The sequence below is a fragment of the Erpetoichthys calabaricus genome, chromosome 7, assembly GCF_900747795.2.
Source record: "Erpetoichthys calabaricus chromosome 7, fErpCal1.3, whole genome shotgun sequence".
Lineage (NCBI taxonomy): Eukaryota > Metazoa > Chordata > Cladistia > Polypteriformes > Polypteridae > Erpetoichthys > Erpetoichthys calabaricus.
The window spans coordinates 155,588,811-155,602,495 of record NC_041400.2 but is presented as its reverse complement, the minus strand read 5'-3'; the positions used below and the strand labels follow the sequence as shown (position 1 = coordinate 155,602,495).

Sequence of the window (13,685 nt, the reverse complement as noted above, 5' to 3'; positions counted from 1 at the left end):
TTTCATTTTTATTCTCTCAGTCATGGTCGCGATACATACTTCCACCCTAGGGATCTGACGCTGTTAGTTTTTATTTGAAACTGGGAGTAACTGTAGATGTGAGTGGTGTTTTGAGGCAATGGAACTGGACATTCTCTGATCTGGAGGGATTAAAGCTGCCACACAAACGCTGGTGAATCTGCCTTCCTTGTATCTCACCGTCACTTGATTTTTTTTTTATTCAGTTTTATTGAGTGTTCCTGCTCACGCTGAAATAGTATGCACCGTATGGTCTATGATGTCAAAAAAAAAAACAAAACAGAGACATAGGTATATATGATATTTGGAATTATTCATTTTATGACCTGTATAGTACATTTTGGAAAACATTGTGGCACAGATGCAACATTATTCATATTATTTATATTCATTCGCATAACACCGCTACTACAAAAGAATAAAAGAAACAGCAACATGTGGGGACTGGCAAGATCGGGGGAAAAAAACATGCGGTGTTATGCAAATGAATATAAATATGAATCAATCAAGGCATGAGCTGGGAGAAGTTTGTGCGCGGTCTGCGGTGGTGGGAGATGGAATAGCAGGCTGCTTGCTGCTTGTCTTAATCGGCACATTTACAGGACAAAAGACTCTGAGGGAGAGGTGCGAATGGATTTAAGGTGGGCCGGATCTACGAGTTTTTTCGTAGGCTCTGGTAATTCCAGTGTTGACACAGTGCTTTTGAGGTACTCTCTTTAAAGAAAATAATGGAATTGATTTGTTTTATGAATGTGTACTTTAATGACTTGTTCTCTTCCTGTTGGATTTACGTGTTTTGGTAAAGTGTTGTTTTGTTTTATGAATGTGTACTTTAATGACTTGTTCTCTTCCTGTTGGATTTACTGTATGTGTTTTGGTAAAGTGTTTTTTCATCATAAACTAAGGTAACTACTTCAAAAAATTAGCAGCACCAACATATTTATATTGATATTTTATCAACTTTAAGGCATTTGACTTTTTAAAAGGTGAAATTTATGATGAATACATAATTTATGTCTCATGCTTTATAGTAAGTGACGGCTTGCTTTCAAGCAACATTGTTTTTGCTTAATACCTGTTTGGGTTGGCTCCACCATCATGTTTATATTGTCTGAAAGAATCTGAGAAGTAAGTTGAGGATGGGGGGTGTGAGTGGTTTGTGAGTACTTCTCTGTAGTTGTTTGCTTTTGATTTATGTTTAAAACACCAATGCACATGCCATCATATAAGGGAAAGGTCTAAATATATTTGTAAGGTTAACTATTTGTAAAGTGGTAAATTTTCTATTCTCACTAATCATCCCATAACCTGCCATTGTATGTCTGGCTCCCTAATCATAGAAGTGACCCACTGAAATGTAATAAATTCACACCCCCCATTTCCTGATTAATATAATTAGGCTATAAACACATCAAATTATTATAAAATGCCAGTGTATGTGATAATTACAGTATGTAGTGTTAATCAAAAAATGAAACTGATCTCTGTTTCCTTGTCTATGTAAATATTAAATTCACTCATCAAGTTGATAGAAGGCTGATAAACAAGCATAATAAGGAAAATGAACTAAGATATCAATAAAGTAATGGTATTATTAACCTTTACTTTATATTTGGATCATAATTTCTGGAGTTTTAGTATTTGAAGTTCTTTGTTAATAAAAAATTCCAAGTCAGTTTCTTGGCTTATAGTTCTCAGTTTTTACAAAAAAGGTGTGGCCATCATTTCAAGTCTGTGATTTGACAATGCCTGTATCTCTAAAGTTTCAAATACTGCACAGTTCCTCATTATCAACTGTGGACCACCGGGGCACATACAGCCACCCTCACCTGACACAAGTTCCAGTCTGGCACACATATTTTATTTACAGCTGGGGAGCACTTTTCTCTGTTCCCCACAGCACAGTATACAAAGCATACTGGCTCATTAATCGGACCTGGAATCACTCCCAGGTGTGGTGAAAGCCCAGTGCCTCCATGGAACCCAACAGGGCTGTGCCAAACTCCAGCTCCCAGCATACTCTGTGGGAATCCATGGTTTCCAAGCCGCCCAGGAAAGCTGCCTTCGAGTGTCCCGGGGAAGGTATTGCTCTGCCAATGCTCTTTACCCTTGTCCTTCCAGGTATTTTGCATCTCAGCCAGGCAGTGGCCTTGGCTGCCTGCCTTATATTATTTCTGTGTATATATAAAACCAGCCAAACAATGCATCATATATAAGTAGGCACAAACCATAAACAAGGTGAAACACCCATCAAGTTTAAAGCTTAAACTGGTTTTTCTAAATAGTTACAGTGGTTAACCAATTATTCTTTCTAACCGGCTTGGAAAATCATATTCTGTTTAATTTTAAGAGATGTGTTTGTAATTTAAATACATGTATCTGATAACCCATTTTTAATTCAGCTTAGCACAAGTCAAACTGAAAATAGTTATAACTAAAGAAAGGAAATATAACAGAAGCAAATAGAACTATTTGAGTAACATCTAATAGCAAACAAATCATTCTTACAAGTACCTTTCTTTGTATAATTTTTGTAGCCTACCAAATAATTAATTGTGTTGGAAAGTGGATGGATGGATGTATTTTGTACAACATATCTAAGAAGACATTGGTGTAAAATAAAGATTGGTGTAAAGAAAGATAGGATCAGTGCACTACAAATTGGGTAACTATTCAGGTGCAAGATTTTGTAGCCAATCTGTAGCCAGTCTACAGTCTGTCAGATATTTAAATAAAGAACTGGTCTTGGCACATATGTGCATTATTTTATTTTATCAATAATATTTTACAGACTTGCCATTATTATGTAATTTGCATTACATGAGGGACCGGCTATCTGTTTTTCCTATATATTAAGAAAACCATTTCAAACCTTAAAAAAACAGATTTACATAAAGGACCATCATTTGTGAAGTTGTTATGCATTTGAAATGCAGTCTCAGTTTTATTATATCTAGTCCCAGAAACCCTGCTCAAAATAAACCAGGTTTAGTCAATGGATGGCTGGATGTATTAATGATATCAAGTAGTGCTTATTAATTGCTTAATGTACACTACATTTCTCATATTTTCTTTTCTTTACAGATACTAAAACAGTCTTGCACAGAAATTTTGAGCATTGAACCCTCAACTGTCTGCATTAACCGTAAGTTATTAGAAATGTTTTATTAACATGAAATCACAGAAAATGATTGATTGAAACAGAGTGATACTAGAAAAGACAAGTCCATTATCTGTAGATTTTTAAAATCACAATAAGTGACAGCTTTTTCTGGTCTCAGTTAAAATAGACGATACTTGATTTTTAAACATTCACAGGAAAAAAGTAATACAATTAAGTGTGTTGGACTGCATGTGCAGCATGTTAAGTGATTAGCACTAATGCTTCATAACTAAAGAGATCACAGTTCATATGTTGACTTGTCTTCACTGTTTATGTGGAATTATATGCTATCCCAGTTTTGCAAAGCTACTGTGCTTCTGAAAACCCCTTTCTAAAGTGAATTTTCAAACTCAAAACACTTACTGCCAATTGTTGTGGGAAACTAAACTGTCAAAAGCCAATGTCACATTATGTGACTTCACGTCATGGGGTATGTCAGACCGTATTTGCTGATCTTTTCTGTTTCCTGCCCATGTTGCATTTACTGACCGAGTGCTGCCATTCAAGGACAGCTGTGCTCGACCCTTTTTGTGATAGCTAAAAATGTGCTGCCTGGCAGAGGTTTAGCAGGTACAGTGAGCTCAGTTAGACACATGTTCCTTTTTCCTCATCGCTACAGCCTCTGCACTATACTTTCAAATGAGCTTTCATTTGTTATCAACTTTCACGCACACAGAGCCCACCCCTACAACTAAAGACAAAATCAAACTTATTTGATTTTATTGCAGAGAATCATAGGGTACTTGGTGTTAGTCACTAGGCATGTCACATTACACTACTGGCTTCATGGGGGAAGGCCTCCAACTGCCTACAACTCACTAAGATTATGTAAATGAAGGCAACAAGTCCCATAATGTGACATGAGCGTAAATATTTTTGTGAGAAGAATGAAAGACCAGAAGATGGTGAAATAAAGCTAAAGACTTGGTTAGAAAGTGTCAGGTGTCAAAACCAAGAAAAGAACTAATCTGGCAACCAAAATGGGATGGGATGAAAATCAATAACTGAATACAAAATTAACTTCTGGGATCCAGGCAATTGCCTAATGCTAGGACCTACATGAGAAATAAGTCGACTATGCTAAAAATAAATAAACATTATTTATCCATCGAGAGAAAACAAGTGTTGTAGCCGATAATGTCAGCAACACAACAGGAGCGGTCACGTGATGCTGCGTGGAACATTACATAAACAATAGAAAAAAGAAAGCAATCAAATGAATCTTTGCCAGCATAAATCAGAATAAAACGCAAACCACAGAAACAAAAGCTCTAAATAAAAAAAGCCTGAAATACAAAAAAATGTATAAAAAATGTTACATTACATTAATTATCTAAATGAAAACATTTTAATTGTTCCTTGTCCCTAGAAAATGAACCCCATTTCTGCTCACATAACAGAAAAATACATGAAAATTGAGCAGACTTAGCTGAATAATAACATTAGTCTTTAAAACTAATCAAAACAATTTACCTTCATTAACCTCCTTAGCATTTCATTTTATTCCAAAAAAACTTGTAAAAAGTGTTGCATTTTTTTCTGGCATGAAAAATTACACTTTTATTAAATCTCAAAAGTATAATAATGATAAAAATAATAAGAGTAATGATAAATAAAAATACTAATATAAAATGAGCAGTAATAACAAAAATATTAATAACACTAACAATAATATTACTATCCATCCATCCATTATCCAACCCGCTATATCCTAACTACAGGGTCACGGAGGTCTGCTGGAGCCAATCCCAGCCAACACAGGGCAAAAGGCAGGAAACAAACACTGGCAGGGCACCAGTTCACTGCAGGGCACACACGCACACACACACCAGGGACAATTTAGAATCGCCAATGCACCTAACCTGCATGTCTTTGGACTGTGGGAGGAAACCCACGCAGACACGGGGAGAACATGGAAACTTCACGTAGGGAGGACCTGGGAAGCGAACCCGAGTATCCTAACTGTGAGGTAGCAGCGCTACCCACTGCGCCACCATGCCACCCCAATAATACTACTAATAGTGCCAAAAAAGTATATAATCTCAAAACGAGTCCTTTGTGTGGTAAATCTTAAAGCACGGTGAAAGATACAATCCAAAGTCGCATTCAGGACAGTGATAATAATAATAATAATACATTTTATTTATATAGCGCCTTTCCCATGCTCAAGGCACTTCACAGAGTTTAAGATAGAACAGCAGGGTATACAGTATATATAGCATTGTACTAAACCAGATGCAGGTGCTGGTCATAAAATTAGAATATCATGACAAAGTTGATTTACAGTATTTCAGTAATTCCATTCAAAAAGTGAAACTTGTATATTAGATTCATTCATTACACACAGACTGATGTATTTCAAATGTTTATTTCTTTTAATGTTGATGATTATAACTGACAACTAATGAAAGTCCCAAATTCAGTATCTCGGAAAATTAGAATATTGTGAAAAGGTTCAATATTGAAGACACCTAATTAACTCAAAACACCTGCAAAAGCCTTTAAATGGTCTCTCAGTCTAGTTCTGTAGGCTACACAATCATGGGGAAGACTGCTGACTTGACAGTTGTCCAAAAGACGACCATTGACACCTTGAACAAGGAGGGCAAGACACAAAAGGTCATTGCTAAAGAGGCTGGCTGTTCACAGAGCTCTGTGTCCAAGCACATTAATAGAGTGGCGAAGGGAAGGACAAGATGTGGTAGAAAAAAGTGTACAAGCAATAGGGATAACCGCACCCTGAAGAGGATTGTGAAACAAAACCCATTCAAAAATGTGGGGGAGATTCACAAAGAGTGGACTGCAGCTGGAGTCAGTGCTTCAAGAACCACCACGCACAGACGTATGCAAGACATGGGTTTCAGCTGTCGCATTCCTTGTGTCAAGCCACTCTTGAACAAGAGACAGCGTCAGAAGCGTCTCGCCTGGGCTAAAGACAAAAAGGACTGGACTGCTGCTGAGTGGTCCAAAGTTATGTTCTCTTATGAAAGTAAATTTTGCATTTCGTTTGGAAATCAAGGTCCCAGAGTCTGGAGGAAGAGAGGAGAGATACAGGATCCGCGTTGCGTGAGGTCCAGTGTAAAGTTTCCACAGTCAGTGATGGTTTGGGGTGCCATGTCATCAGCTGGTGTTGGTCCATTGTGTTTTCTGAGGTCCAAGGTCAACGCAGCCATCTACCAGGAAGTTTTAGAGCACTTCATGCTTCCTGCTGCTGACGAACTTTATGGAGATGCAGATTTCATTTTCCAACAGGACCTGGCACCTGCACACAGTGCCAAAGCTACCAGTATCTGGTTTAAGGACCATGGTATCCCTGTTCTTGATTGGCCAATAAACTCGCCTGACCTTAACCCCATAGAAAATATATGGGGTATTGTGAAGAGGAAGATGCAATACGCCAGACCCAACAATTCAGAAGAGCTGAAGGCCACTATCAGAGCAACATGGGCTCTCATAACACCTGAGCAGTGCCACAGACTGATCGACTCCATGCCACGCTGCATTGCTGCAGTAATCCAGGCCAAAGGAGCCCCAACTAAATATTTAGTGCTGTACATGCTCATACTTTTCATGTTCATACCTTTCAGTTGGCCAACATTTCTAAAAATCCTTTTTTTTTGCATTGGTCTTAATTGATATTCTAATTTTCCAAAATACTGAATTTGGGACTTTCATTAGTTGTCAGTTATAATCATCAACATTAAAAGAAATAAACATTTGAAATACATCAGTCTGTGTATAATGAATGAATCTAATATTCAAGTTTCACTTTTTGAATGGAATTACTGAAATAAATCAACTTTGTCATGATATTGTAATTTTATGACCAGCACCTGTAAATAAAGAAAGAAGATTAAGACAGAAAATTCAGAGAAAAAGCCTAACAGACAACATAATTGATGATCTAGCACACACACACACAGGTTACATGAGCATCTTGACATAAAGGTAAACTGAAAGAGGGGTAATAAAGTCAAGTAGAGCTAAAAGCCTTCCTGAACAGATGAGTTTTGAGTTGTCTTGTAAAAGAGTCAGCTGACCTGATTAATTTCGGTAGGTCATTCCAGAGTCTGGGAGCTATACAGCTGAAGGCCCTGTCACCCATGGAGTGTAGATTAGTGTGGTACACAACAAGATTGCCAGAATCAGAGGACCTTAGTGGGCAGACAGGCACATAGTGATGGAGAAGGTCACTGATGTAGTTTGGCGCAAGGTCATATAAGGCTTTGTAGGTTATTAGTAGGATTTTTCTATTCGATTCTGTAAGACACAGGGAGCCAGTGAAGGCGGAGCAGGATGGGTGTTATGTGCTCGCTGCTGCTGGTTCGAGTAAGGACTCTTGCAGCCGAGTTTTGAATAAGCTGGAGCTGTGATATAAGATTAGAAGGAGCACCTGCCAGTAGGGAATTACAATAATTGATGCGGGATGTGATAAAAGCATGGACAGGTTTCTCAGCATTAGAAAAGGAGAGGAAGGAGCGAACACGGGATATGTTATGGAGGTGAAAGTAAAAGTTTCTTAATGTGGTTTATGTGGGCGGAATAAGAAAGGGAGGAATCAAAAATGACACCAAGATTCTTTGCAGTAGAGGCAGGTCTGATGAGATCACCGCCAAGATGGAGTGGGAAGGAGCTCATTTTATTAAGTTGCACTTTAGTCCCAATTTGCAGGAGTCAGTTTTGTTGCAATTTAATTTTAAAGAGTTCTGCTCCATCCAGGTATTAATTTCACTGAGGCAAGTTGTGAGCTGAGAGAGCTCTGATGAAGTTCCACTTTTAACATTGAAATAAAGTTGAGTATCATCTGCATAAAAATGATAACCCAGTCCAAAGCTACGAATAATATGGCCAAGGGGAAGCATATAAATACAGAAGAGAAGAGGGCTGATGACAGAGCCCTGAGGAACTCCTTGTGTGACTGGCGCTGAGCTGGATCTGCTGTTTCCAAGACTAACAAACTCTTGCCTATCAGTCAGGTAGGACTTGAACCACTGGAGGGTAGTGCCGGAGATACCCAGCATGCTCTCCATTCTGGACAGCAGAATGTCATGTCTGACAGTGTCAAATGCTGCACTGAGGTCTAATAGAATTAATATGCTGGTTTGTCTAGAGTCTTCTGCCATAAGCAAATCATTGGTTACCCGTAGCAGGGCAGTTTCACAGCTGTGCTGTGCCCTGAAACCAGACTGAAAGGGTTCCATCAAATTATTAGAAGTTAAGTAGTTAGTGAGTTGGGAAGGTACAACATGCTCAAGAGCTTTTGACAGAAAAGGTAAGTGGGAGATAGGCTGAAAGTTGTTAAGATTGTCAGCATCAAGACCAGACTTTTCTAACACAAATTTAAATGTGAGCGACACAGAGCCAGTGTCAAGGGATGAGTTTATTATTGTTGTAGCAGTCGGGATTATGGCATGAAAGCAGGATTTAAGTAGTGTGTTGGGGATGGGGTCCAGTACACAAGTAGTCGGTCTCATCTTACAAAGCAGGTTATTAACAAACGCAGATGTGACTGGTGAGAACTTAGAGAAGGAGCTGGATTGAGTGGGAAAACAGGGAGAGATATAAACAGATGGTGTATTTATGTTAGTTGAATTATTTAGATCTTTAATTTTGTTACGGAAAAAGTGGAGGAATTCCTCACAGACTTCAGTAGAAGAGGTAGTTGGGCCAGTTGCGGGTTTGATTAGTTTATTAACTACAGAAAACAAAACCCTTGGGTTATCGTGGCTACTTTCTATTATTCTGCCATAATGGGTGTTCTTGGAAGCAGTTAGTGCTTCTCTGTAAGCTCTTTGGTGGTCAGAGAAAGCCTGGATGTGCACGGTGAGGCCAGTCTTACGTGACATTCTCTCAAGGCGTCGGCCAGCTGATATTATAGATCGCAATTCTGAGTTATATACCAAGGAGCTGAACTCTTAAAGGAAACCTCCTTATGTTTTAAAGGAGCTGTTTTATCTAATGCTGAATGAAGGGCTGAGTTATAGTGGTTAACAAGACTATCTAGTGTTGATGGAATAGGTGAAGACAGTAAAAGATCAGAAATGGATCCAGAAAGGATAGAGGAACAAATATTTTTAAGGTTTCTGTAAAAAGTTTGTCATTTACAGGTTAGAAGAGGGAGAGGCAATGAGACAGTGAAAAGTACTGCTTTATGGTCAGAGAGTCCCAAATCAGTGTTGTAAATGTTGGTAACAGATAGTCCAGAAGTACAGATCAGATCCAATATATGACCACCAGAGTAGTGGGAAAATCAACATGTTGTGTCAAGTCAAAACAGTCCAATAAGGATAGGAATTCATTTCTCAGTTTAGATGTAGTAATGTCAATATGGATGTTGAAATCACCAAGAAGGATAATTCTCTGAGAGTAAGAGCTTAGGTGGTTCAAGAGTTCAATCAGATCGGATAAGAAGGATGCATTGTATTTTGGAGGACGATAAAGAACAATGAGTGAGACAGGACCTGATTCTGTTATTAGTTTAAGAGCCAGGCATTCAAAAGACAATGGACAGTCAATTGGGATTCGTTTGATGTTGATATCTATTCTGACAATTACTGCAAGTCCACCTCCTTGTCTAGAGCTGCACGGTTCTGTGTGGAATGTGAATCCAGATGGTGTCACCTCCGTGAGAGACGTAAATTCGTTCGCTTTTTGCCAAGTCTCCGTTAAACACAGTATATCAAGTTTGGTGTCAGGGATGAATTCTGACAGCACCAATGCTTTGCCATTAAGAGATCTCGAATTAAACAGTGCAGTATTAGTTAATGAGGCTTCTTTTTGCACAGAGCCGTGATCTGAGTTTATTTTTACATAATGTAAATTTGGCACACTGACACTTCAATTTCCAGGGAAATGAGAAGGGTGGCGTATTCCTGAGCAAATGCCGCCGGTGGTCTTTTCATTCGCAGCCCGGCGGTGGCGGCGACCTGACCCGCGATGTACATATTTCGGGCGCTGCAAAATCCTGGCGTCTTTTATTTGCTCTGGACAAACTGTTTAATCAGAAGGAGTTTGTCATGACAGTATTTTAGCATGATAGTGAGTGATACTTAACTGATTGCAGTGGAGAAGCAGCACAGCACAGCGGAGCCGGTAGAACAGGCGGGTGTGGTAGCGTAGATGAGCGGCGATAGCAAAGCAGCAGAAAGCATAGCAGGAGGATGTAGCAGGATTTGGAGGTTCCAGCATACAGCCATAAACAGTAACACTGGGTATTGCAGGCGCGATCACCCCGGAGCCACCAGCCAGGTTGGTATGAACGTCAGATCAGTTCTTAGTCGTAGAGTACTGTAAAATGAATCGGGAGTAGACCAGAATAGCAAATATAATCAAGGAGACAGATTATCAGGTGCTAGATCGCAAGGTACAAAGAAGTGTTCGTAGGTCTTGTCCCGTGATCCACAGGTTCAGTTATTCCCAGTCAAAGTAGAGTCCATAAAATCTGTAAATATTAACCAAATCCATACAATTCGAGTCAGCTGCATCCACGAACTATACGTACAATAAAGGAAATAAAACAAGCGTAAGAAAGTGTAGAATCAAGGCGAGTTTTGCGAAAAGTGTTGTTAACAGGGAGGAACAGCATGCTTGCGCCAGCATCCCCTCCCTTGTACCTTTCAGTAATAGCGCATACTGCACAGGTACGAGTTGGATTCTGTTGTTTTTTCTGTTGGAGGTATATAATCAATAAAATGTCTACCAATAAGATGCTGTGGATTGATCTGTGATGTGCTGGGTTGACCGCATTGCTTTGGCAGTAGAATGGATGGTGGATGTGCATCAATGATTTGTTCTACAAACTGGCATGTGAAGTTTGCATGAGATATATCTTTGCCAGCTTTTTGTTTGTATAAGACGAATGCATTCCAAATTCACTGTTCCACCAGATGACAAAATATCTTTTTGTAGTATTTCTTTTGTTGCCTCTGCGTAACAGAATAGAAAATCAATTCTTGATCTACAATCAACATAACCTGCTTGTTGCCTTATACCTGTACAGTGACTGTAGCTGCATTATATATGCAGTGCTAAGAAGACAAACATCTTTCTTGTCCTTCCATTTCAGCACAAGCTCTTTACCCTTTCACCAAGCTACTAGCGCACCATGCTATAATTTAGCTCTGCCACGATGGTTAGGATGCACTGTTCCATATGCGTCAGTCTTTGCAACAAGAAGTCAAATAGCTCTTGCGAAGTATAAAAATTGTCCATGGTTACAAAGTAAATGTGATCCAGCAGAGCATCTATCAAAGTCAGCACCGATGATAGAGCAATGCCATACTAATTGTATTTCAGATGAAACATTGTTCCTTTCCCTGTGTACAGAACCATATTACAAATGTATCCGGTTTTAGATTCACAAAGCTTGTAAAGAAAACACTTAGGAAACACACTTAACAATTCAGCTTGATTATACAGTAATTCCTCGCTATATTGAGCTTCAACTTTCGCGGCTTCACTCTATCGTGGATTTTATATGTAAGCATAACTAAATATATAACGCAGATTTTTCATTGCTTCGCTGGTTTCTGCGGACAATTTTTACTTCTGATACATGCTTCCTCAGTTGTTTTGCCCAGTTGATTTCATACAAGGGACGATATTGGCGGATGGCTGAGAAGCTACCCAGTCAGAGCATGCAGTTAAGTTCCTGTGTGCTGATTGGCTCAGCGACGGAGTGCCAAATTCGATTCCGCTGTGTTAACCAGGAAGTCTCGTCTCGCTCATTCAGCATCAACGTGTTTTGCTGTGTAAAGAGTTAACTTTTGTGCTCTTTTGTGTTTATCTTTGTGCATAGTCAAGCCCTTCGTTATGGCTCCAAAACGATCTGCTCCTGCTACTGCTTCAGGGGCCGTGCCGGAAGATGCTAACGATTGCCAAAAAGGTAAAAGTTTTGGATGTGCTGAAGGAAGGGAACAGCTACACTGCTGTAGGACGCCATTATGGCATCAATGAGTCCACGATTCTTTTTATTTAAAAAGGAGGAAAAGAATATAAGATCTATGGCTGCAGTGTCCTTTAACCAGGGCCCAAAATGAGCAGTAAGTGGACGTAATAAGGCGGTAGTCCAGATGGAATCTGCTTTAGGGATTTGGATTGAAGACTGCCGGAAGGAGAACAACGGCGGTTCTACACAGTCGCCTGAAGAGGCTCCTTTAGAAGAGCTGTAACTCTCTCCTTTGTTGTGCAGTAAAATTAAACTCATCATTGTCGGACAAGTCATCATGTCATTATTGGTGAGTAACCATAATTAATTTTGTACGTACAGTACTTAGTACATGTACGTACGTTTAGTGCCACTGTACACACATTTTACTGTATACAATTTTTCTTGCATTGTATGTATTTATTGCTGGTGGCCTGTCTATCGTAATGGCTGTAACATATGTGATATCGGAGACGCTCGATATCTTTAAAATAATATTTAGGTTTTACTGTATATAAACAGTGTGTTTACATACATAATGTCAACGAATCTTATCTAATATCTAAGACAATACAAAGGGTTTATGCTGTATAACTGTGCGGGAAATGTTTATAAGAGTGTGGGAGAGTTTATAAGGACTTAAAATATATAAAAATAACCATATAAACATATGGTTTTTACTTTGCGGATTTTCACCTTTCACGGGGGGGTCTGGAACATAACCCCCGCAATCGAGGAGGGATCACTGTAGTTTGTAAGATGGATAGATTATTAAAAGATTTTCAACATGTTCATGATTTTTCAAAAAGTGATTATTGTTAATTTGGTGGAAGACTTTAGTAAGGTTAGGTGTACATGTTAGCATTATTGTTTATACTAAAGTGTCCCAGTATGCCCTACATTGAACAGGTGTCCCAAGTACAATAAGTTTCTTTCTGCCAACTCTTGCTGACAGTATAGGCCGTAGATAAAATTTTATTTGTCTTCAAGGGGAAATTTGGCAATGTGGTCCTTGTGAACATGTGCCTGAAAAAGCTGATATGAGCAATTATATTTAAAATATATTTAAAATTATATTTATATTTATATATAAAATATATTTAAAATAATTAATATCATATAGTTGTGCAGACCTGCACAAACCTAACCAGTTGGATGCATGTGTTTATTTAAATGTATATATCTAGTCCTCATTCTTTGTGTTGCAGAGAGAGCAGTAGGTCTTACTGTGTAATTTACCTTTACAAAGAAATATAGACTGCTGGGTAATGTTGAAGGTGGCACTGCAGAGTAGTGTTTAATCATGCGGTATGACAGCTCTAGGAAGGTATATTTTATTACCATCTTGGTTACAGTATATGGGTGGAATGGTAGCTCTGAGGCTAGGGGATCTGCACCAGCAATCGCAAAGTTGCCAGTTTGAATCCTGTAAATGCCATAAATGACTCTACTCCATAGTGTCCTTGAGCAAGGACCATAACTTGCAATTGCTTCGTCCTGGGTATGATGTTAACCTGCATCCAGTCCTCCAAGCAGGTCCTCCAACTTGCAGGGAAAACTTGGGGGTTGGTGGCAGGA

The 13,685-nt window shown here is 39.0% G+C and overlaps 1 protein-coding gene across 2 annotated transcripts in view; it reads left to right on the top strand.

Moving 5' to 3' along the window:
• The window catches only part of antxr2a (ANTXR cell adhesion molecule 2a), a 310,747-nt gene that overhangs the window by 114,882 nt on the left and 182,180 nt on the right, over positions 1-13,685 (top strand). For both annotated transcript variants that reach the window (XM_028805604.2, XM_028805605.2), the window contains exon 8: positions 3,103-3,163. In XM_028805604.2, coding sequence (XP_028661437.1) covers positions 3,103-3,163 — 61 coding nt within the window. The remainder of the gene's footprint in view (positions 1-3,102; positions 3,164-13,685) is intronic.